Source organism: Trichosurus vulpecula, chromosome 2 (genome assembly GCF_011100635.1).
Source record: "Trichosurus vulpecula isolate mTriVul1 chromosome 2, mTriVul1.pri, whole genome shotgun sequence".
Taxonomy (NCBI): Eukaryota; Metazoa; Chordata; class Mammalia; order Diprotodontia; family Phalangeridae; genus Trichosurus; species Trichosurus vulpecula.
In genome coordinates this window covers 72,829,580-72,853,047 of record NC_050574.1, presented here as the reverse complement: position 1 = coordinate 72,853,047, position 23,468 = coordinate 72,829,580, and the positions used below count along the sequence as shown (strand labels likewise).

The following is a 23,468-nucleotide window of genomic DNA, read 5'->3' as shown; positions in this document are numbered from 1 at the left end:
GACAAATTATTCGACCACTTGATGTTCTGTCTTTGTAGGAGAAGGGCTCACGAGTGGCCCATTCCCTGTCCCAAAAAAGATCACCAATGGTTGACTTTTGGTCGATGATGTTCCCAGTCTGAGCAGCAGCAATATAGGCTGTTAATCTGAGATTTAAAATCTTTGGGCATCCTAGGAACAGCCCCTTGGCATCATTATGGTTGTGGCTGTTCTGCTGAGACACATGTGCCGCAGAATACTTGGGTGAATGACTGCATGCTCTCACGTGGAAACTGTCCCTTTCAACCAGAATGAGAGGGAAAAGCCTTGGAGATATTAGCTCAGGCAAGCAGCAATGCTGAAGCACCTTCTTGTTGCTCCACATTCTAGAACTTTCGGGCAATTCGTCAGTAGCAAATCTACTCCAAGGGGACACACAACAGACATGCTTTCTTGCCTATGCTTCCTGAACAAGTGTAAGGAAAATGATGATAACCATGGGATTGTAGATTTTTGAGCCTTGAAGGATCCTTAGAGTTATTCTAGTCCATTGGTTCCCATTTAGTTGTTCATGAACCTGGTGGTCCAAGGGGTTTGTGCTAAAAATTCCTTAATGCAGTAGGTAATTGCCCAATTGTGATACAAGTATATTTTTCCTCTGTGACAGCAAGCATGTGCATACTTGGAGCATCATAGGTTTGTTTCTAAAGCAATCCTAAACATGACTTTATGCAGTGATGACAGTCCCACGCTGACAGCTTTTGACGAAGTGCAATGTGGGCTCGAAGTTTTTCAACCTGTCATCAAATTGTTTCCAAAGTGCTACAAGAGTTCAACATTTGAGTGCAGACTGATTACCAACAGATGATCAGATACTTGTCCATACTCATATTTGCCTACTGTATACTACTCCAGAGTGGCTCCCTCATTTCTGTCACCCTGCTTCACCAAGCAGCCAGGTGGCACAGAGCTCTACACCTGAAGTCAGGAAGACCCGATTTCAAATCTGACCTCAGACACTAGCTGTGTGACCCTGGGCAAGTCACTTAACCCTGTTTGCCTCAGTTTCCTCATCTGTAAAATAAGGAAAAATATTAGCATTTGTCTCTCAGAATTGCGAAGATCAGTGAGGTCACATGTATGTTTACTGTTATTAGTCATTTTTCAGTTATGTCTGACTTTTCATGACCCCCTTTGGGGTTTTCTTGGAGTGGTTTGCCATTTCCTTCTCCAGCTTATTTCACAGATGAGGAAACTGAGGCAAACAGGGTTAAGTAACTTGCCCAGGCAGGGTCACACATCTAGTGTCTTTGTATAAAGTACATAGTGCTTTGCCAACCTTAAAGTGTCATGTAATGCTGGTGATTATGGTCAGATATAATCACAGGATCAAGATGTTATGGATGTTTCATTCTTGCTGTTTGGGCACCATGATTACTGGGCACGTGTGTTGTGAGCCATCTTAGAACCATCACAGACCATCACAAATGTTTTGCAGAAACAAACCTTACGTGGCCTCTCCTTGCAGTGTTAAACTGTTTTCTGATTTAAACTTACCTGCTTTTCTTACAATTCTTCCATCTGGAGGAGTCTTTAAAAATTAATTGGTTTATTTGTTAAGCAATATTATTTTCCAAAACACCTCAAAGCAAAATACAATGAAATCACTGATATATGTGAAATATTTAGAAGATTATTTAGAAGAAGATATTTTATATCATTTTTTTAAATGTGAGAATAGCTTCAAACAGACACACATATAATAACACCGTTCAATTAAGGTTGGTCATTTTACAAAGGCCAGTTTTATATAATAGTCTAAAAAGCAATGACCAAAGAAGGCAGAGAATTCCACAGATGTGAGGCCCTGGAGGACTTTTCGCACGAAATGGTTGGCAACACTGGACAGTAATTTAATAGAGTCTATCTGTATTTAGTTGGGGTTGAGCCCCAAACCTTGTTCAAATAAAAAAGTCCAACACTGAAATGTAGTTCATATATGATTAATATATTATGTTTAACACCTTCCAAGTCACAACTTATTTCATTAAAAATCTTATTTATATTCCATAAAATTTGTAAAATAAAGAAATTTATTTAATATTGAGTCTTGTAGGTAAGAGTAAATAAACATAGGTCTTGCTGGATTCCTTTTAATTTTTTTTACTGAATGTCCTACATAACATTTTCATAATTATTTTTTGATTATAGTTTTATAATGTTATATTTAGAGTTTTCATAATTATAAGTAGAAGAAAATTTCATACTTATATAATGCAAATTTTCATTTGGAGTTTGTAAGGAGCAAAAGTTATCATCATAATTATTATATGCCCTTCATGAATAAATCTGAAATTATATTATGAACAGTATTTTAAATTACCTTGGGAGTTTACAGGACTTTTTTGTTGTTGTTAGAAGCAGTTCGAGGAACAAAAATTGCTGGGAACCACTGCTCTCACTTTTCATGAAGAAACAGGAGCACAGAAAAGTTAACTCTCTTACCTAAGCTCACATAGCTGGTGAGGGGCAGGGATGGTATTTAACTCCAAGTCCTCTGTCTACAATTTCTCTACTTTTTTTCCACTACACCACTCATAATTATATAGCTCTTGAAGATTTATAAAGCTCTTTCCCTCCCAACAACTGTGTGAGGTGGGTAGTACAAATATCACAACACCCATTTTATAAAATGAGGAAACTTGACTTACAGTCAAGTGGCTAGGAAGTACCAAAGTCAACATTTGAACCCAGGTCTTCTAACAGATACAATCCTTTTTTTTTTTTTAAAGTTCACTGCCCTTGCTAAGCACACAGATGAGTACAAACAGGAGGTACCTCTAGACACAGACCACCTAGACTATGCTAGCTCACTGGATCAAAGAGCTTGCCTTAATCCTCCTCTTTCTCTGGAACTGTCCTGTGATGCCACTAGGAGATTTCAACTGCCTGTCAGTTGTTTCTGTTCTGCAGTCATAGTCCAAGAGCCAGTGTGGGTGAGGAGAGGTCTGAGGACTCTGCTTTAATTGGCTTCCTTGAGGTCTCCTCAGCCTGGGAGAAAGGCTGCTGGTTTTATCAGGGTTATTGGCAGCAATCACTGCCGTTCAGCCCGATGGCTCATTTGCTCAGCCTCCTTCTAATCACTTCCAGCTCTCAGAAGTGCCTGTGTAAACTCCCACAGCTACAGCTCTATCTGGCATCATTACAGCTCATCTATAATTGTTTTCTAATTGTCTTTTGGTTGATTCCTTGGCAAGGATTTCAGAGCTCTCATCTTTCTTTAAGCAGCTCATTGTCAGGAGAGTTCTCACCTCTTGGATTCCTTTAGACCAAAGTGGTCCAGTATTTCTATAATTTCAATTCTACCTTCAAAACATCTGCCAGCCCCCTGGTGCAGACTCCCACCAACTCATGCCTGGACTATTGTACTAGCCTGCTGGTGACTCTGCCCGCCTCAAATCTCTCCCTACTCCAACTCATCCTCCTTTCAACAAACGAAATGACTTTCTTAAAGCAAAGGTGAGGTAAGTATTAAGCATTTTAATGGCACCTACTATGTATCAGGCACTGGGCTAAGAGCTTTACAAACACTATCTCATCTGATCCTTGAAATAGCCCTGAGAAGTAGGTGTTGTTATTATCCCCATTTCACATTTAAGGAAACTGAGACTAAGTGACTTGTCCAGGGTCACACAGCTAGTTAAGTGCCTGAGGTCAAATTTGAGCTCTGGTCTTCTTGGCTCTAGTCCCAGTACACTACCTACTGTACCACTGAGCTGCAACAGCATTCCCCTGTTCAGTGAACTATGGTTGGCACCCACATTGCCTTCAGGACCAAATACAAAATCCTCTGTTTGATTTTCAAAGCTCTTTACAACCCAGTCCCCCTCTACCTTTCCAGCCATTTTACACCATATCCTCTTCCATGTTCTCTCTACAATCCAGTGACTCTGGCTTCCCTGCTATTCAGCACAGGACACACTCCGTCTCTTACCTTCAGGCATTTTCACTGGCCGTATCCCTCCCTGGAATTCTCTTCTTCCTCATCTCCATCTCCTGCCTTCACCGGCTTCTTTCAAGTCTCAGCTAAAATCCCACCCAATGTTCTGGCTCTCTGCTTCATTTCTTACCTAGCCTGAATCACCGAACGGGTGCTGCCTCAGTCACACTGAGACTGGTTAAAGAGCTTATCTTAAAAAGGCCAAGGTCTCCTACTGCATCCTTGGCCATCTCCAGTTGTCCTGATAGAAATCTGGCCCCTGGACCCAGATGGCTCTGGAGGAGAAAGTGAGGTTGGTGACTTTGCACAGCCCTCCCTCCCTCACTTAGATCCAATTCACTGGCACTTCATGGCATCACCTCCCTGATGCCATGGTCCTTTTGGAGAATGAAGGACCAACCACAACCACAACCACAACAACAACATCCCACCCTCTACAAGAAGCCTTTCCTGCTCCCCCTTAATGTTAACGCCTTTTCTCTGAGATTATTCCCAACATATCTTCTTTGCTCCTACGTAATTACATGTCTCCCCCATTAGAACATAAGATCCTCTAGGGGAAAGACTTTATTTTTTCCTTTTTTACATACCCAGCCCCTAACACTGCATCTGGCACACAGTAGGTACTTCATGCTTGTCTATTTGCTTTTGGCAGTCACAGTCCCCAATGTCTGCCTTCTCTATCTAAATGCCAGAGCCACCTGTAATACTGCCTAACTCTGTTATCTCAGCATTCAGATTCCATTTATGTATTATTCTGTTAATCTCCCATTTTCTCTCTCTCTCTCCCACTCTCAGTCTCTTATTCTTTTTTGCTCAAAGCTAATAATTAAATCATAGCCATCAATCAGAATGCACGGCCATCTGTTGCTGTGGTTTCTGTTAGAATAAGCCTGGCCCTGCTTTGTCTTATGTGACTAGGTCTTTGCTTGTTTCTACTTTTCTCCTCCCAGCCCACGGATGTCCCAGTAGCCTGGCTGAGTCCATAGATATAATACTTTAGGTTACATTTAGAGTAACAGAAATAGAGTGTGAAAAGACTTGAGTAAACAGAATGTGAGAACATAGAATGTCAGGACTGGACAGGCTCAAAGTACATAGACTGGGAAAGCTGAAAGGGACCTTATGATGTAGCGAAAGCCTGTCTACACTCATCATACTTACTCTTATTACACAGTGTGCTTACCACCACTTATAAGGAGGCTCTGTTTCCATTGGCTGACCTTACCAACTCCACAACTCCACCCAACGGCTCACTAGAAGCCCTCAGGGCCATCTGCAGTCGCCCTGACCTATATCTGGCCACTGGACCCAGGTGGCTCGGGAGGAGGAAGTGAGGCTGGTGACTTTGTACAGCCCTGCCTCAGTGAAATCAGATTCACTTATGTATCATGGCATCACCTCCCTGATGTCATGATCCTCTTTGAGAACAAAAGACAACCAACAGCAACAATAAGGCCCAGGCACTGTGCTAGAGCCCCCAGGGAAAGTTTCCTGCACCTTCACCAAAACCACAGAATGTACAGAGCTGGAAGGGACCTCAGAGGTACCCTGAGCCTGCCTGGGAATCCACCCCCATGCACTCCATGTTACCCCGCTACTGGGAGTTGGGAAGGAGGAAGTTAGAGTGGGAAGAGAAGGATGATGAGAGCGGGAAATTGTGTGTGTATGTGTGTGTTTTTAAACGTCATAGATTTTGAGAAGGTGCTTTGATAACAAAAGTTTTGCAAGGTAGGAAAAAAATGGATGTGGACTAAAACTGGTCTGAGCACTGTTTTATGGGGGAAGTATAGTGGAAAGCACTTTGGATTTGGGGCCTGAGGGCCTGGGTTTACATTCTGCTTCCACCTCTTTCCAGGTGAGTAAGTATGGGCAAGTCACTCTCGGGGACAGTGTTAAATGAGAAGATGGGAATGGATGATCTAGAAGATTCCTTGTATCTGGAAGCGCATGTGATCCTGGGAAATCTTCCACCTTCCCCTGAGCCCTCCCCTCCTTCTCATTTTATGAATGAAGAAACTAAAGCCGGGGAGGGAACATTACTCTGTCAAGGTCAAGTAGGTAATAAGTAGCAGAATCTGAATTTCAACCCAGGTAATCAGATCCCAGATCCCAGATCCCAAGTGCATTCTGGCGAGAGACACTGCCCTGTCTCCCTTTCGTCCCTCTTGATCCCATCCACTCTTCGGTGGGATCCAGCTGAGAGAGTGCCTCTCCTTGGTTCAGGATTTGGGCATGGAATTGGCCCTGCCTCCTGCCCAGCCAGGAACAGCACGGGTCTTTATGCTAGTTCTGGCTGCGTGCCCAGGACAGAAGCGTGGGTTAGATGTGCATAGCAGGAGATCTGGCTAAGGGATGCCTAGGGAATGAGACAGGCACTGTGGGATGGGAGGTGACAGGTGGGGGCTGGGATCCCTGTGTACAACATGGAATCATGAGGGCTGGGTGAGTGGGGCCAGCATAGCTCTGAATGTCCATAACAATGATAACAGCTCCCATTTTGATACTATACCAAGTGTTTTCCTCACAATGATCCTACGGGATAGGGTCAGTCATTAACTCCATTTCACAGATGGGAAATCTGAGGCTCAGAGAAGAGAATCCGGGGCCCCCTGTCACACCCGGTTCTTTGGAGGCCAGCATCCTTTCCAGGATTCCCCTCTGCCTTTTTCAGAAGATCCCACTGCTGGAATGACCAGGAAGACTATTGGGCTGCTGGGGGGGCCTGCTTCTCGGGTGCTGTCCGCCGGGCTGCCTGGGCCACGCCATAGGGGACGTGGGCAGCCACTGTGCCCATTTCCTGTGCCCCAGCCACATGGAACATCTGGTCATCAAAGAAGATGTGTGGCCGAATCTTTTCAAGAAGGGGGCCTTTGGGGGCCCCAGCTAGGAACAGGGCCTCATCTGTCTCCAGGCCCCAACTGCGTAGGGTCTTCAGGGCCCGAGCCCCTGAGCTTGCAGCACTACGCGCTGTCACCAAGTAGGTGCGGATCGGGCACTCCAATCTCAAGCCTTTGGAGTAAAACTTCTTCTGCAGCCTCCCCAGGGCCTCCAAGAAACCCTTCAGGGGGCCCTGTGGGGAGAATGTGAAGGTGACACTATCTTTTACCTGACCAGGGCAGGTTGGAGCCTGAACGATCTTCCCATTGCCCTGTGAGAGGATGGGCGCTCAGAATGGGGAGAGGACTTAGTACCAGTGATGGGTCTCATTGTAGTGATGGGGGCTCAGTGATAGGCATGAGAGTTCAGTGTAGGGATGGAGGGGGCTCAGTGATGGGGAGGAGAGATCAGTGGTAGGGATGAGGGCTCACTGTAAGGATTGGGGCTCAGTGTAAGGAAGGGGCTCAGTGATAGGGATGGGGGTGCTCAGTGAGTCTAGGCATATACCTGAGCCAGTGGCTTGTTCTCATATGTCTTTTCATGCTCGAAGAACATGTCAAGCCCATGGGCCTTCACAATCTGCTCAGACTCATCAGAGAAGAGAACAGCGTCCCCATCAAACGCAACACGAAGTTGGCTCTGAGGCACTGCCACATCCTTGCTGGGGCTGAAGACGGTGGCAGCTGCAATCCCTTTGGGAAGAAACAAAGGAGAGGTGTGGGACCAGTCCCCCTCTAGGCTTGTGCCTTGGTACCTGGTCTTTCCATCCTCAGGCTTTTAGCCATTGCTACTAATCAGTTGGAGTGGCAGAAGGCACCCTGGGATGGGAGTCAGGAAGCGAGAGTTCTAGCCCTGGTCCATCACTGGTACAGCAGAAAGAGACCTGCCTCTAAAGTCAGAGGATGTGGATTCAAATCTCACCTCTGATGCTTACTATGTATGACCTTGGGCAATTCACTTAACTTCCCTGGGCCTCAGTTTTCCACTCTGTAAAATGAGAAAGTGGCCTCTTAAGTCCCTATGATCTTACCTACAAATAACTCACTGTTTTTGAGGCTGTTTCCTACTATATAAAATTAAGAGATTGGACTAAACAGGGGTTCTTAACCTCTAATCTGTGAATTTGTTTGGGTTTTTGTTGTTGCTGTTAATATTTTGATGACTATATTCCAACATAATTGGTTTCCTTAGTAATCCTATGTATTTTATTTTGTGCATTTTAAAAACACAATTCTGAGAAAGGGTCCATAGGCTTCACCTATGCCTAAGGAGTCCAGGATGCAAAAAAGATGGACGGCCCTTGGTCTAGATGGTCTCTGAGATCTATTCCAGCTCTGACGTGCCATGAATCTAAGGTCATGATCTAATTTTTCAGTCCCAAGAGGAGATACCCTATCTATGTCTTGGAGGGTGGCCATGGACCAGGAATGGTGGGGTGGGGAGCTGAGGGGTATTCTCTGTTATAGCCCTTTGGTGACACAACCACCCAGTATGACTGCAGCCAGCTTGTATTCCATCCACCTATGAAGGCTGAATGTGCCCTCTGCCCTTCAGAATGCCAGGCCTGTCCTGCCCTAAAAAACCTGAGAACGGAGGGGAAATTTCCCTTTTCCCTTGCCTGTTCCAGCCCAGATGGTGTGTTTTTTTCTCCTCCTTTCCCCACCCTCACTGCCCCAGTTGGGAGTTGTCCCAAATAAACTGCTCAGAGCCGTGAATACCCAGGTAATCCCAAGGAAGAAGGGTTCTCCTGAGCAGGGTCCTGATAGCCTCTCCACTGTAGAAAAGCTGCGGGTCCCCAGCTCCCCAGATGGCTCTGACCAGAGCTTTTCACAGCCCAGCCCCCACTGTTCTCAGGATCTTGGGGAAGTGAAGCAGGGTCTTGTCTGACATGTGTCAGACTGGACAGTTCATATTTGGGCCATGCTGAGAGGAATGGGTGGGGGAGGGGAGTATGATGAATTGGGATCACTGAGCTATCTTTCCTGACCAGATGGAGTCTCTGGAAGGACTCCTGGTCCTGTGGCCAGACCCTGAGGGCTCCCAGCCCTAGCCCAGGCTCGGTGATACTAACAGAGAGGCAGAAGAAAGCTGGTCATATTACCCAGGCAGAACAGTGCACAGACTCCCAGAATCCCAGGATATTAAGGCCCCCAAAATGGGGGCCTTAGAACAGGGGATATTAGAGATGGAGGGCTCCTAGAATAAAGAATGTCAGAGATGGGAGGAATTTTAGAAGCCAGATTATTGGCAGTAGGAGGGACCTTGAAGTATTGACAGCACTAGAAGGGAGCACAGAACAAAGAATATTAGAGCTAAAGGGGGTCTGAGAACATAGAGCTGGAAAAGAACTTGGAGAATGTCAGAACTATAAGGGAACTTTTTATAGATAGGGAAACTGAGGCTCATACTGGCAAGGATCTAGGTCCAGGTCACCGCAGTGTTTATTTCCAGGCATATCCCCACCCTGTTTGCCCTCCTCTGGACATGTTCCAGTTTACCAGTGTACCCCCTGCAAAGTGATGCAAGCACTGACATTATCCCTTCCAGAGGTTTCTGGTGTTCAGTTCTTCAGGCATAGCTGAGAGATTCTGTGCCATCCCCAAGGAGCTCTTGCCCCTGCTGGGATTGGGGGATGGGGTGGGGGGAGATGACTGCAGGACGTTTATGGACAGTAGTCCACTCCTGGTCCCAGGGATCTCATCCATCTGGGGGGGGGGATCTCTTCCCTAAATATACAGGAACAAGTCCACAGAGAACCCAGAATGACCCAGGTTCAAGTTGTAACTTTGACACTCATTAGTTGTGTGACTCCATCACAAAGGTTGGGGGAAATTACTTCCCTTTAGTGAGCTTTAGTTCTCTCATCCTTAAAATGGGACTGATAATACTTGTATGACCTACCTCTCAGAGATATTGTGAGAAGAGCATTTGTAGGTAGCAAAAAGGTATCTATAGGGGCAGCTAGGTGGTGCAGTGGATAGAGCACCAGGCCTGGAGTCAGAAAGACCTGAGTTCAAATCTAGCGTCAGACACTTACTAGCTGTGTGACTCTGGGCAAGTCACTTAACCCTGTTTGCCTCAGTGTCCTCATCTGTAAAATGAGCTGGGGAAAGGAAATGGCAAACCACTTCAGTATCTTTGCCAGGAAAACCCCAAATGGGGTCATGAAGAGTTGGACACTACTGGAAATGACTGAACAAGAAAAAGATATTCATAGTATCCCAAGACTTTTGGGACACCTGTATAAACAGGAGTAATCATTGGTATTATTTGTTCCCGGAGCCCAGGGACACAGATGGAAGACTCCATTTCAGCCCCATATCCCAGAGAGTACCTCCCCACTCGGATTGTCATGGTAACCAAGAACACAACACCACCCTCGACATTGTGCAGGATCCTCCCTCAGGAGGCTCTCTCCAGGGTTTTCTCTAGTCTTCCAAGACTTCCTGACACCCCTGGCCCATCCTCTTCTAGTGAGGTCTAACCCCAGACTCACCCTCTCCAATGGCTTCACTCACTTTCTCTGCATCAGAGGACAGGTAGAGGTTGGTGTGGTAGGCCTTCAGGTAGCAGATGGGACTGTTTCCCCCCGTCATGCAGAACCTCTCAATGAACAGGTCTAGGGAAAAGGGTTAGAGGGGAGACTGAGGCCAAGCCAGGTAGTATCAAGCAGGCCTACTCAGCCCCACCTGATGATAGAGTAAAGTCATGATCAAAATTCAGCACCTCGTGGCCAAATCCAGTGGGTTGGTGCCACCATCTTGGCTCTGTTGTCCATGGGCTATTGGTGCTGGGCCCATGGGATACAGGGTATCTTGACTAATTGTGGGAGGAAAGAAAAGCTAGCACAGTGGTTCCACATTCAGAAGATGCTCAAGAAGTGACCAAGGACGGGTAAACACCACTTTTCTCCTGATGGCCTCTCCTTCTAAGAGGCAGCATGGTATCGGTAAGGACATAGAAAAAGATTTATGTTCAAATCTAGACCCTGAGGCTAGTTAACCTAGACAAGCCTAGACAAGCTTACTAGTGTGACCTTGGGTAAGTCACTGCCCTTCTCTGGGCCCCAGTTTCTTCTTCAATAAAATTAATTAAATTAATTAAGGGTTAAATTAATTTAATTAAATTAATTAAATTTTTAAAATTATAAAAATAGGGGATATCACAAGGATCAAATGTGCTAATAGATTGAAAGTGCTTTGTAAACACAAATGAAAGTTTATGAAATATGAGCTGTTATTATTGGATGAGGCTTTGGGGAAAAGGGTTGGGCCCAAACTGACAAATGTGTAAACATCAGACTGCCCCCTTGTCCTCAAAGGGTAAGGCTTTGAAATGACACTCCCAGGGCACTTTGGGGGAGCTGCATGCAGCTACTGAGTAGTACTATGTGTAATGTATAATGATGTCCTATTACCCTGATGAGAGGATGGTGGGAGGTGGGTGGGGCTATGCTAATACGAAGGGCTCCAGGACCTTATTTATCTTGTGTTGTCAAGGTCATTGTCACGGATGGACACAGGCAACTCCTGTAACTCCCATTTCTGGAGTTTTAATAAGAATGACTCACATCTATGTAGATGCTTTAAAGTTTGCAAAGCACTTTATAGACTTTGTCTCCCTGTAAGGTGGGTGCCAGCATCATCTTTATCGTACAAATGAGGATACTGAGGCTGAGAGAGCTCAGGGTCATCCAGAGAATAAATGTCAGAGACAAGATTTGAGCCCAAGCCTTCCTGACTCTGAGTCTAGTGCTCTACACAGTCATGATGTCTCTTTAAGACTTTTTTTTTGAAGAAATGGAATTAAGTGACTTGCCTGGGGTCACATAGCTAATAGTCTGAGGCTGGATTTGAACTCAGGTCCTCCTGACTCTAGGGCCAGGGTTTTCTCTCTTTGCCACCCAGCTGCCCCTCTCTAAGACTTTTAAAATTGTTTCTTTCTTCCCCTCTACATTATGAGGCACGATTATCCCCATTTTACAGAAGAGAAAACTAAGTTTTAGAAAAATTATCATCATCATAATTTCATATTATATGTTATAAGACCCCTCCCAAGCTCTGACATTCTATGTTCCAAGGACCCTTCTACCTCTGACCTTCTATGTTCTAAGATCCTTTCCAGTTCTGACTTTCTAGGTCTAGGTGCCTTCCAGGTCTAATATTGACAACATCAGTGAGAACAATTCACATCCATATGGTATTTCCAGGTTTGTAGAGGACTTTTCTCATGATAGTCCTTTGAGTTAGGCAGCATAAGGGTAATAATCCCCATTCTACAGATGAAGAAACTGGGGTACTGAGAGTGCTAGTGACTTTCCCATGATTATACAGCTAGTAAGTGTCAGGGCTAGATTCAGACCCAACAGGGCTCTCCTGAATACAAGTCTGGCACCTGTATGCACTACCCCCTGCTGCTAAGGACCCTTCCAGTTCTACCCTTCAATGTTCTATACTCTCAGGTCACTTCCAGTGGGGAGCAACATTCCACATTCTCAGGTCACAGAATTGGAAAATCACAGATTTGGAAGGGTCTTCAGGGACCTGAGTGAGATTCCTCTTTATAAGATCTTCAATAGGGGTGTAGAAATTTATCTTGCCCTACAAGAAAGGAAGGGAAAAGGGGATGGGAGGGGAGTGGGGTGACAGAAGGGAGGGCTGACTGGGGAACAGGGCAACAAGAATATATACCATCTTGGAGTGGGGGGGAGGGTAGAAATGGGGAGAAAATTTGTAATTCAAACTCTTGTGAAAATCAATGCTGAAAACTAAATATATTAAATAAATAAATTAAAATTTAAAAAAGAGATCTTCAATAAAGGGTTATCCAACGTCTGATGGGGAAAACTTTGACATTCCGGGGCTAGCTTCAGACAGTGGCCATCAACCTCTCACTGTCAATGTTACCTGTCAGCCTCTCACCCTCAATGTTCTGAACAAAGAATAAACCTGCCCACTAAGGTTATAACATTCCAGATACTCCCTTGCCTCCAGTTCAGACATACTGTGTGCTATGATCCCCCCATCTCTAATGTTCTATGTTCTACCGTTTATTCAAAGGTCCCTTCCAGTTCTCATTATGCTGTATTAGCAGAGCAAATCCAGAGAGAAGAGTCCTGACCCCTAACGGTGGGAGTTCCCTTGAACAGAATATAACCCTAACCCTAATTCCCTTAAACTCTACCATAATCTCCCTTTTTTTTCTTCCTCAACAGTCTAACTCAGAGATCTTATCAGCTCCCATGAGTTCAATGATCACCTCTATGCAGATGACTTCCCAATCTACAGATATAACCTTCTGAGCATCACCAAAAAGCCTCGTTATCTCCTGTTTGATCCCACTGGTTCTCTCTACCTGGATGTCTCGGGATGTCATCTCAAACTCAGTATTTCCAAAACAAACTTCATTATCTTCCATACATGTCTAGGCACACACACATACACATTGGGATCCTTCTCTAAGCTTCCCTATCTCTGTCAAGGACACCATTAATTTTCCACACACCCAGGTTCACAATCTCAGAGTCATCTCAACTCTTCCCTCTCTCTCAGTGCCCATAGCCAATAAGCCGCTAATTCTTTTTAATTCTATCCCCACAGCACTTCTCATCATATTCATCCCCTTCTTCTGTTAATATGGCCATTACCCTAATTCAGCCCCTTGTCATCTGTCCCCTGAACTATTGTAACTACCTCCTAACTGGACTCCCGTTTTCCAGTTCCTCTCTAGTCTATTCTCCACATAGCTGTCAAAACAATCTTCCTAAAAGCATAGGTTTGATGATGTCACTCCCTCTACTCAAGAAATGTTAGTGGTTCCCAATTTTTTCTGGGACATACCTAAGGTGGCCTAAGGTTGGCATTTAAAACTTTTCACAGTCTGGCTCAAGTTCACCTTCTCAGATGCACTACTCCACTGCATGCACTCCATATATCAACCAAACTAACTTATTTGCTGTTTATTGAACTCAGTCCTTAATCTCCCACCTCCATACCTTTGCATGCCTGGAATATACTTCTTCCTCCCATTTGGCTTCCTAGAATCCCTAACTTCCTCCAAGGCTCAGAACATGTACCATCTGCTATGGAAAACCTTCCATAATCCCTTTTGGTTATTATTGCTTGGTCCTTTCTCTTCAAATTATCCTTTATATACTTGGGTTTGTGTTGTGTTCCCTCTTCTCCCACATCCTCGGATGGAATGGAGATAAGAATTGGTTCTTACTTTGTGTTTGTATCTCTGTGCCTGGCATAGCTCCTGGGGAACAGAAGGGGCTCCCTCTGTGTTTACTGGATTGGACGGTTTGTGGGTGAATCTTTTGTCCTGGCTACATTTCCTCCCCCATACTTACTGTAGTGGTTGATGCTGTTGATAAGCCGGACCCCAACCTGGGCATGGTTGTTGGTCATGAGGACGATGTCGAAGAGGTCCTCACTGTCAGGATACAGCTCCCGAAGCCGGGTGTTCACAGCCTCCAGAGCCTGGGCAGGGGAAGGGAGAGCCTGTAGCCTAGCCCATAGGGCCTCCTTATACCTCAAGGTGCTCCTCAGCTTATCTGGGTTTTCCACAGAACAGAGAATAAACCTGCCTACTAAGGTTATAACATTCCAGCTACTCCCTTGCTTCCAGGTCCCATTCTAGTCATACTAGGGAGAATCTTTCAAATCCTATTAATAGGCCTCTGAGTTTTCTCACAGCAAGTGGCACCCAGCAACTGATCCTCCCCTCCAAACCCTCCCAAACAAAACCCAATCTGTTTGTTGTGTCCTGAAAGTGCCTCCATAACTTTCCTCCATTTCCTAGTCCAGACAGTTTTTTTTGTTGTGAATTTTTCTCGAGGGTTAAATTCTGAAATTGGAGTGCATTGCTCCCTCTATCTGTTTGAGACTTTATTCCCCTTCTAAGATACTTGTTAGCCTGCAGAAGGGTCTTGGGAGGTTTCCTTAGCTGGTCTCCCAGGACCATCCATATGGGTCACTAGGAGAAGAGCATCCTTCCTATCGTACAAAAAGAAAACCAGAGATCTAGAGAGAATAAGCAAAATGTCACCCAAGTAGGTCACCCAGGAAGCCTGGGTGAGGAGTATCCCCCTGGGTAAGGAGTATCAGAAGATGTCTCCTCATCCCCCCTCTCTGTGTCCTGTGGGCATCACAAAACAAACACTCTGTGAAGCCTTCTCTAACCTCTGTCCCTCCCCACCTCCTCATGACAACTTTGTCCTTCCTATCTCATACTTTCTGGTACCTCTCCAATGCACTTTTAGTGTAATTGTGTGCATCATGGTCACCTGTGTTTGTGTCTTATGCTCCTGCTACACTATGAGAGTCATGAGGGCAGAGTTTATGTCTCAGCTGGACCAGTATCTCTTCCCAAAACCCCACACGGGGCTCTTCACACCGTAAGCATTTAATAAACATTTGTTGATCGGACACTGGCAGATTATCTGGTCCAATCATCTCATTTTCTAGAACAGGAAAACTGAAACCCAGAGAAAGGAAATTATTTTCCCAGCTACACAGATGGTAAGTACCCAAGCCAAGATTTAAACTCTTATCTGCCGATACCAAATCCAGGGATCTTCGGTCTTCACTTATGGCTGGGATGGAGGCAGGGAGAGTATATTTATTATGGTCATTACTACTCTCTGCAGAGGAGACGAGGTTAGAACATTGGGTTCAGGACTGAGTGCCACAGTCGAGGAAGGACATAAAAAAGCTAGATCGTATCTACAAGAGGACAACCAGGAAGGCAAGAAGTTTGGAGACTACACCATAAGAGGATGTGTGGAAGAAACTAGGGATGATTTAGAGGTGACATGACGACTATCTTTGGATATTTGAAAGGTTCTGTGAAAGGCTTCTCTTGCTTGGCCATCAAGGGCAGGACTTGGAGAAATGAGGGGAGTTTCAGAGAGGAAGATTTAGACTTGATAAAAGGAAAAGCGTGCTAGCTAATACAGTTACTAGATGCACAGTCAGGAAGTCAGGAAGTGTTCAGTCATTTTTCAGTCATGTCCACCTCTTTGTGACCCCTTTGGGGGTTTTCTTGGCAAAGATACTGGAGTGGTTTTCCATTTCCTTCTCCAGCTTATTTTACAAATGAGAAAACTGAGGCAAACAGGGTTAAAGGACTTGCCCAGGGTCACCTAGCTAGTAAGTATCTGAGGCCAGATTTGAACTCAGGAAGATGAGTCTTCCTGACTAAGCCTCGGAGTGTGCTAAGTACACTTTTTTCCTTCCGAGAGCTGGTTGTTAAACATTCCTCAGTGCATCACTGACTTGGAGGTTCCTTTGGATGTTCTAGTCAGATTAGAATTCCCTTTGTATCCTCCACCCCCATAGCCTTTTATTCCTTCCCTCAAGCTAGATTTGTTTGTGGTTGTTTAGTGGGTTATTCATTTGGTCTTCTTAAGTCCAGGCCTAGCCCTCTATCCCTCTAGCAGCCCATATCCATAGAACATCTTCCCTATTCCTCTTTGACTTTTTGATTCCAACCATCTTTTTAAGCTCAATTCAAATGCCACCTCCTCTACGATGTACGCCCTGACCTCACCTTGGATTGAACGACCTGGAACCTCACAACATACCTGGCATCTCCCTAATGAACGCATAATGTGATATTATGTATTGAAAAAATGACCTTCCACTGACTTCTTCCTCTGCTACCTTGTTGTGGTCTGGAGCTGCCTCTGGCCTTGCAAAGCATCGGTTCTTGTAGGTCCTACCAAGCTGGAAAGGCTTTGAGAGACCGGATCTGCCACCAAGGACCAGTCTAGCTCTGTGTAGGGATGTCACATCTACACCTGTGTGCTGCCTGTAGAGTGATTCATCTTTCGGCCATAGTAGGTCATAAAAGGCAGCATAAAGGGGTTAGGATATTTGCCCATGGGGGATCTATAGAGATGAACTCACTGATCAAAAAGCATTGAAAGGATGTGCTTCAATATCTATTGTCTCTCCTTAGACTTTAAGCTCTATGAGGGCAGGTACTCTGTTTTATTTAAGTTTTATATCTTCAGGGCTTTGTACACAATAGGTGATTAATAAATGTTGGTTGCGCAAACAGGCCTCAGTTTCCTCCTTTGGAGGACAAAATGATCTCAAAGGGTCCTTTCAGCTCTAAATTCTAGGATCCTAAGAATGAACCCTTCCTGCCAATCTCCATTGTAGGACTGGGCATTGTCAGGCTGGGCAAAGATGGGAGAAGGGAAGGATGAACCGGACTCACAAACACTTACCCTCACAAAGGGAAAAGCAGGCCCTGGGCTGAGTGGTTCATTTTCATGCTCCAGCTGGTACCGAACATACTCCTCCACCCCCTTCTCCTTGTAGATGCGCTGTTCCTCCTCCATTCGGAAGAGGGCCCTCGATGATACCGCAATGGTGATGGCATTTTGGGGTTTGGGCTGCAGAGAAAGGGAGAGAAAGTGACTCACTGGCTGTAGAGCCCTGCTGGGTGCTGGGAAGACAGAGGGAAGAGAAGACACAATCATTCCCATGGGAAACTCTCAGCCTGAGGGAAGAACAAGACCTTGCCCTTGGGGAACCCCAGTGCAGTGGTAGACATGACCCTGCCCTTCTGAAATGGAAACATAGCCCTGTCCTCCAGTTTCTCTGCCACCCCACCCCATCATCCACCCTAAAGGGGGAAAAGACCACAGCCTCTTCCTTCAGGCTGTTAGGTGACACAGTGGATAGACTGCCGTGTGGAGTCGGGAAGACTTGAGTTCAAATCTGTGCTTAGACACTTGCTAGCCACATGATCCTGGGCAAGTCACTTGACCCCTGCCTGATTCAGTTTCCTCAAATGTAAAGTGGGGACAATAATAGGACCTACTTCCCAGAGTTGTCGTGAGGATCAAATAAGATAATATTTGTAAAAAGTGCTTAGCACACCCCTGGTGCATAGCAGGTACTAAATAAATGCTTATTTCCCTTCCTCTCCTCATCTCAGATAAGACATAGTCCTGGCCTCAGGGAGCCCCAAGTTTGAAGTTGTGTCTTTCCTCTCTTCAAGCTGAGATAATCACCAGTATTTATATAATGCTTTAACGTTTGCAAAACACTTTACCAATATTATCTCATTTCATTCTTGCAGCAACCCTGGGAGACAGGTGCTATTATTTCAAATTTACAGATGGGGAAACTGAGGAAGGTTAAGTGACTTACCCAGGGCCACAAAACTCATAAGTGTCTATGGCAGGGTTTGAATTCAGGTTTTCCTGATTCCAAGTCAGGCACTCTATCCACTACACCACTTAACTGCCTCTGGAGGAGCAGCATCTGCTCAGACTCAGGGCTTCCTGAGGGTAGGATCCCGTCTCCTCCTTCCTAGTCTGGGTCTCCCAGGCTCCCCTTCAGTGCAGTCTGATGTAGAGGAGAGAACACAGATGTACATACATGTTTACACACAGAGAGTCACACATATGCACACAAGAGGCAATAATACACATAACCAGAACCGTTTATGGAACGAGCTGAGCCTTACAAAGCACTTTTCTTCTAGCGGTCCCATGGAACAGGGGGTACATGTATTATCTTCATTTTATAAAATAGGGAACTGAGGCTTAGGGAGGTGAGAGAATTTGTCTAGAGTCACATAACTTGTAAGCTTGCTTTGAATTACTGTCTCCTCGTGTATAATGGGTGTCTTATTGTGTGCTTCCTCAATGAGCAGGGGAGGGGCAGGAAGCAGAGGGAGAATTTAGAGTGCAAAATTTTAAAACACATGTTAAAAAAGAAAAAGAACAACAAAAAAAAGAATTACTGTGTCTTTTGGCTGATTGATAAAAGTAATTACACCAGTGGGGGCTCATGAGCTATGGGTTTGAGTAGGTGCTAACCAGAAAGTATCTGAACCCAAGATGAGTGTTTTGGGGGCCCACATGTGAAGGGATGCACAGATGCCTCATATACATACATGTACCCATACATCTACAAAAACGCATACCTACATACATATATCGCTTGGTTTCTTTTTCTCTCTGTCTCTCTTTGTCTCTCTCTCTGTGTCTCTGTCTCTGTCTTTCTATCTCCACCCAGGCACCAGGAAAGGCTGGTTTGGGGAAGTGAGAGAGTTTCCTGAAAAGCTGCTTTTCTAATCACAACACAATGAAGCGAGGGGAAAGGAAAGAAGGAGGGATCAAGGAAAGGAAGGAAGGATCAAGTGTCTGAAGAGATGTCAAGCAGAAGCTTGAGTTCCCAAGGCCCTTGCACTCCCCCACCCTGTCCAGGCTGGCTGGTCTCAGATGGTCTCTTGGTCGCTCTCTGGGAGGCAGGAGGTGGGCTATCCCCTAACTGTCTCTTTGACTAGATCTGGGGTCGTACTATCCTCTCTTACCATATATCCCCCACAAAATTTACCTCAAGTGCAAGAATTCTTTCTAACAGTCCTGGGAAGGAAGGCTGAGGTCTGCTCTCCATTTATCTTTCTTCTAAAATCTTTCCCAGAGGTAGTGAGTAAGGGTAAAGTCAGGGCCATAGGCCAAAACAGGGCCATGAATTTGTGGAGAGAAAGGAGGATATTCTATGCACCCAGGACTGGACTTGGGGGAGGGGTCTCTTTTATTCTCAGCTTTCTGTTCTCTGGTAAGGTAGAAGGGAAGGGGGTGATGGCAACAAGGGCTCCAGAAGCCTTCCTTCAAGTCCACCTCAGGACTTGGGGGGAAGAAACTGGAGCAGAAGTGGGGCATCAGGAACTAGAAGGGGCTGCTTTAGAGGGAAAGGGCGACCTAGTGTAGTATGAAGTTCCCAAGTCAAGGAGTCCTGGGGGACAGCACTGGCTTAAAGCCCAGAAGGTCAAGGTCTTGGGAAGTCTATTGCAACCCTAGCCATGGGTCCTCCTGGAGCCTCAGCTGAGCAGGGCTGGCCCAGGAGGAGTTCCAGGGTCAGGTTAGGGCAGTTAGGGGTGGGGTCTGTGTGTCTACCCTGAGAGCTGCCTCCATAGAGGAGAGCAAAGGGGGCAGGGGGACATAATCTGGGCTCCTCCAAGACCTTGAATTCTGGACAGTCCTTAATCCCTTATCTGTTCCTGCTCAGCATCTGACTGCTGTCCAGCGAGTTGTCTTCAATTTGGACCTCATTCAGAGGACCAATCAGTCAATTAGTCAGATAGTAAACATTTATTAAGTGCCTACTATGTGCCAGGCACTGTGCTAAGAGCTGGGGATGCGAAAAAGAAACAAAAGACAATCCCTGCCCTCAAGGAGCTCACAATCTAACAGGGGAGACAGTGAGTAAACAGATGTGTACAAACAAGGATCTATACAGGATAAATAGGAAATAATTAAAAGAGGGAAGGCACTAGACTTAGGAGGGGTTGGGAAAGGCTTCCAGTAGAAGATGAGATTTTAATTAGGGCTTGAAGAGAGCCAGGGAAGCCAGTATAGGCTGGGAATGGGGGACAGCCAGAAAAAAATGCCCAGAGCTGTGAATTGGAGTGTCTTGTTGAAGGCATAGTAAGGTCACTGTCCCTGGATCAAAGTGTATGTGTCAGGGAGTAAGGTACCAGAAAATTAGAAGTGGGGTGGGAGTGGGCTGGGTTAGGAAGGGCTTTGAGCAGAAAATTAGAGGATTTTATATTTGATTCTGAAGGCAATGGGAGCCACGGAAGTTTAATGAGGAGGAGGGTGACATCATCAGACCTGAACTTTAGGAAATAATTTTGGCAGCCAAATGGAGAGTAGACCGGAGTGGGGAAAGACTTGAGGCAGGCAGATCCACCAGCAGGCTTTTGTAATAGTCTAATCATAAGGTGATGAGGGTCAGCGCCACGGTGGTGGCAGTTCAGAAGAGAGAAGGGGGTATATTAGAGAGATGTTGAAAAGAAGTTGATAAGCCTCGGCAACAGCTTGGATGTGGAGGGAGTGGGGGGAGATGGGAAGGAATCCAGGATGAATCCAAGGTTGTGAGCCTGAGGGACTGGGAGGATGGGGTTGCCCTCTACAATGATAGGGAAGGGAGTAGGGGTAGGATTTAGGAGGACAGCTAATGAGTTCAGTTTTGAATGTGCTGAATTTGAGATGTGTGAAAGGCAGGAGAGGTGAGATTGAAGGCCAGTGGAGAAGTTAAGGCAGGTAGATTTGAGGATCATCAGCATAGAGATGGTCATTAAATCCATGGGAGCAAATGAGATCTCCAAGTAGCATAGAGGGAGACAAGAGGAGGGCCCAGAACAGAGCCCTGGGGGCCATCCATAGTTATTGGGCACAACTTGAAAGACGATGCAGCAGAGGAGACAGAGAGGGAGAGGTCAGATAGGTAAATGGAGAACCAGGAGAATATGGTGTCCTGAAAACCTGGAGAGAAGAGAGTGTCAAGGAAGAGAGGTAAAGGAGGATGAAGACTGAGAAAAGGCCTTTGGATTTAGCAATTGAGAGATCACGGTGACTTTGGAGAGAGTGGCTTTAGTTGAACGATGAGGTCAGAAGCTGGATTGTAAGGGGTTAGGAAGAGAATGAGAGACGAGAAAGTGGAGGCCCTGTCCTACAGGCCTTTTCGAGGATTCTGACCACAAGGTCAGAGGAGACAGAGGGTGAGAATGGGGCTAGAAAGCTCAAGTTTTTTGAGGATGAGAGAGACATGGGCATGTGTGCAGTCAGTAGGGAAGGAGACAGCAGACAGGGCTACTCAGTCTCTCCACCGGAACAGGAAGCAGGCTGGACTTCAGTAGCCTGGATTCCAATATTGGATCCACTATTTACCCTCTGAACCTATCACTTCAACTCCATTTCTTCATTTGTAGAACGAGGTAGTTGGGCTACTTATGTCTAAGGTCAGCTCTAAACCAGAGGATAAATCTGTCTGTTACCTGGGGCCAACGGTCTGAGGCCCTCCCTTCCTCCCCAGCCCCTCTGCCTAAATGTCAGTGCCCCCATGCTCCACCGGGGCTCCATCTAGCTCTAGAGACTGTCGGGGTAGGCAGTCTGGAATGAGAATCTCAGTGGTTAGAGCCCCCAGTGATCCTGGACAGGGGATCCCCAGGCCCTACACTCCAGAGAGCCCAGAGCCAGGAGTCTGGACAGGGAAGCCACCCCATTCCATTCATTTAGATTTAATTCAATTGGACAGACACGTGCTTTGAGACTCAACAGCAAGAAGCCGGGTTGTGACCAGGGGCTGGGGGCTGATTGAAGGAGAGAGGGGGAGGGCATTCTGATGGGGAAGAGGAGATGCACAAAGCCCAGGCCAGAACTGAAATAAACACCCAGTCCCTGCCAGAGACTGGGAGGGGACAAGGGGGGAGGGAGAGGAGGAGGAGAAGTAGGAGAGGGGAGTGGAGGAGAGGGGAGGGGAGGAGAGGAGAGGGGAGGGGAAGGAGAGAAGCGGAGATTTCACTCTAGCAGTTTTTCTGACCAGGGAACAAGCTTCCTTCTATCTCCCAGTCTTTCTATCCCTCCCTCATCAGGGTTTGGGGTCCCCCTCTCCCGGGCTCACACAGGGCTATATCTTACCGATTTGGGCTTCCTTTTTGGTGCCAGGTTGTCATAGAAAGTCTTGGCTTCCTGCCAGTTTGGTGGTTTCCCCCCGGAGTCTGGGGTCCCCAAGGGCCCCCGAGGCCCAGAATCCATGCTGAGGGACCAGAGGTCTCTAGAGGAGAAGAGAGCAAAGCAGAAGAGGAGAAAGGGGCAGGGGAGAAGAGGAAGAGGAGATGGAATAAAGGAAGAGAGAAGAGGATGAGGAGAGAAGGCAGGAAGAAGGGAAGAGGAGGAAGAGAAGGGGAGAGGGAGCAGAGGGGGAGCTGAAGAGGGAGGCGGACAAACCCTGGTCCGGACCCAAAGCCTGCTGCTCTGTCCCGGTGATGGCTAAGAAGGTTGTTCAGTAGCAAAGCAGCCTGCGGTGACAGGAGGGAGGGACAGAGGGAGGAGCTGCTTTATTTGCGGGGGGGCGGGACCTGGGCGCTTGCGCACCCAACAGGGGGTGGGGGGTGGGGGTGGTGTCTCTTCCCTGGTGGGCTGCAACCTCCTGCAGTGGGAGATAGGTAAGGGCATATATAATATAGAAACACATATGGATTGCAGGGATATGCACATAAACTTGTGTCTGTACACACACATATAGACACAACACCCAAACGTATCATGTAGGTATATGCACATTCAGGCACATGTGTAAGCGATGCAATATACACGCATGTGTATTATACGTATGTACATGTATATGCAAATCTCCATACATTTGTAGGCACTCACAATCTATATGGCTGTAAGGCTAGCCTCCCTCCTGCCCCTCTCTCACCCTAGGGAGCCTGGAGCTGTTCTAATCTGAGCAACCGAAGGACCCCCCTCCACACTCTCACCCTATCCCTCCAAGGACACATGTCCTTCCCAGCCTGAGGGGACAGCTGAGGGGAGGGGGAGGCAGAGTGGGAGGGGCAGAAGAAGGAGAAAAAGAAGAGGGAATTGAAAGCTCAGGACCCTAAATCTAGAGCCTCCGGGGAGGTGGGGAAAATCCTCAGAAGGGGGGAAAACTGATTTTGCAGAGAAGAGGGAAAGGAGGGAGCCGACTGAAGAACATACTTTAGCTGTTCCCCCCTCCCCCCTTTGCTGGGCAGCGTCGGGGCCTCTGGCCTGTGTCCCAGGGAACTGGCAGAAGCAGCTGGGGGTGGGGGT

General features: G+C 46.4%; 1 protein-coding gene across 1 annotated transcript; it reads right to left on the bottom strand.

Moving 5' to 3' along the window:
* Window positions 1-1,571: 1,571 nt before the first annotated feature.
* Window positions 1,572-22,700, bottom strand: NT5C1A (5'-nucleotidase, cytosolic IA). The gene is made up of 6 exons (XM_036746819.1): window positions 22,311-22,700; window positions 17,097-17,264; window positions 14,211-14,340; window positions 10,356-10,478; window positions 7,367-7,551; window positions 1,572-7,052 (listed from the first exon to the last, which is right to left on the bottom strand). The coding sequence occupies exons 1-6, from the start codon at window positions 22,425-22,427 to the stop codon at window positions 6,684-6,686; spliced, it is 1,092 nt and encodes a 363-aa protein (XP_036602714.1). The 5' UTR covers window positions 22,428-22,700; the 3' UTR covers window positions 1,572-6,683.
* Window positions 22,701-23,468: the final 768 nt, after the last annotated feature.

Excerpts from the sequence above, each read along its gene's own strand:
- NT5C1A (XM_036746819.1), bottom strand. The coding sequence starts at position 22,427 with ATGGATTCTGGGCCTCGGGGGCCCTTGGGGACCCCAGACTCCGGGGGG. Across the intron at positions 17,265-22,310 it reads CAAAAAGGAAGCCCAAATCG|CCCAAACCCCAAAATGCCAT; the intron begins GTAAGATATAGC and ends CTTTCTCTGCAG. Across the intron at positions 7,552-10,355 it reads GAGTGAAGCCATTGGAGAGG|GGATTGCAGCTGCCACCGTC; the intron begins GTGAGTCTGGGG and ends TTCTTCCCAAAG.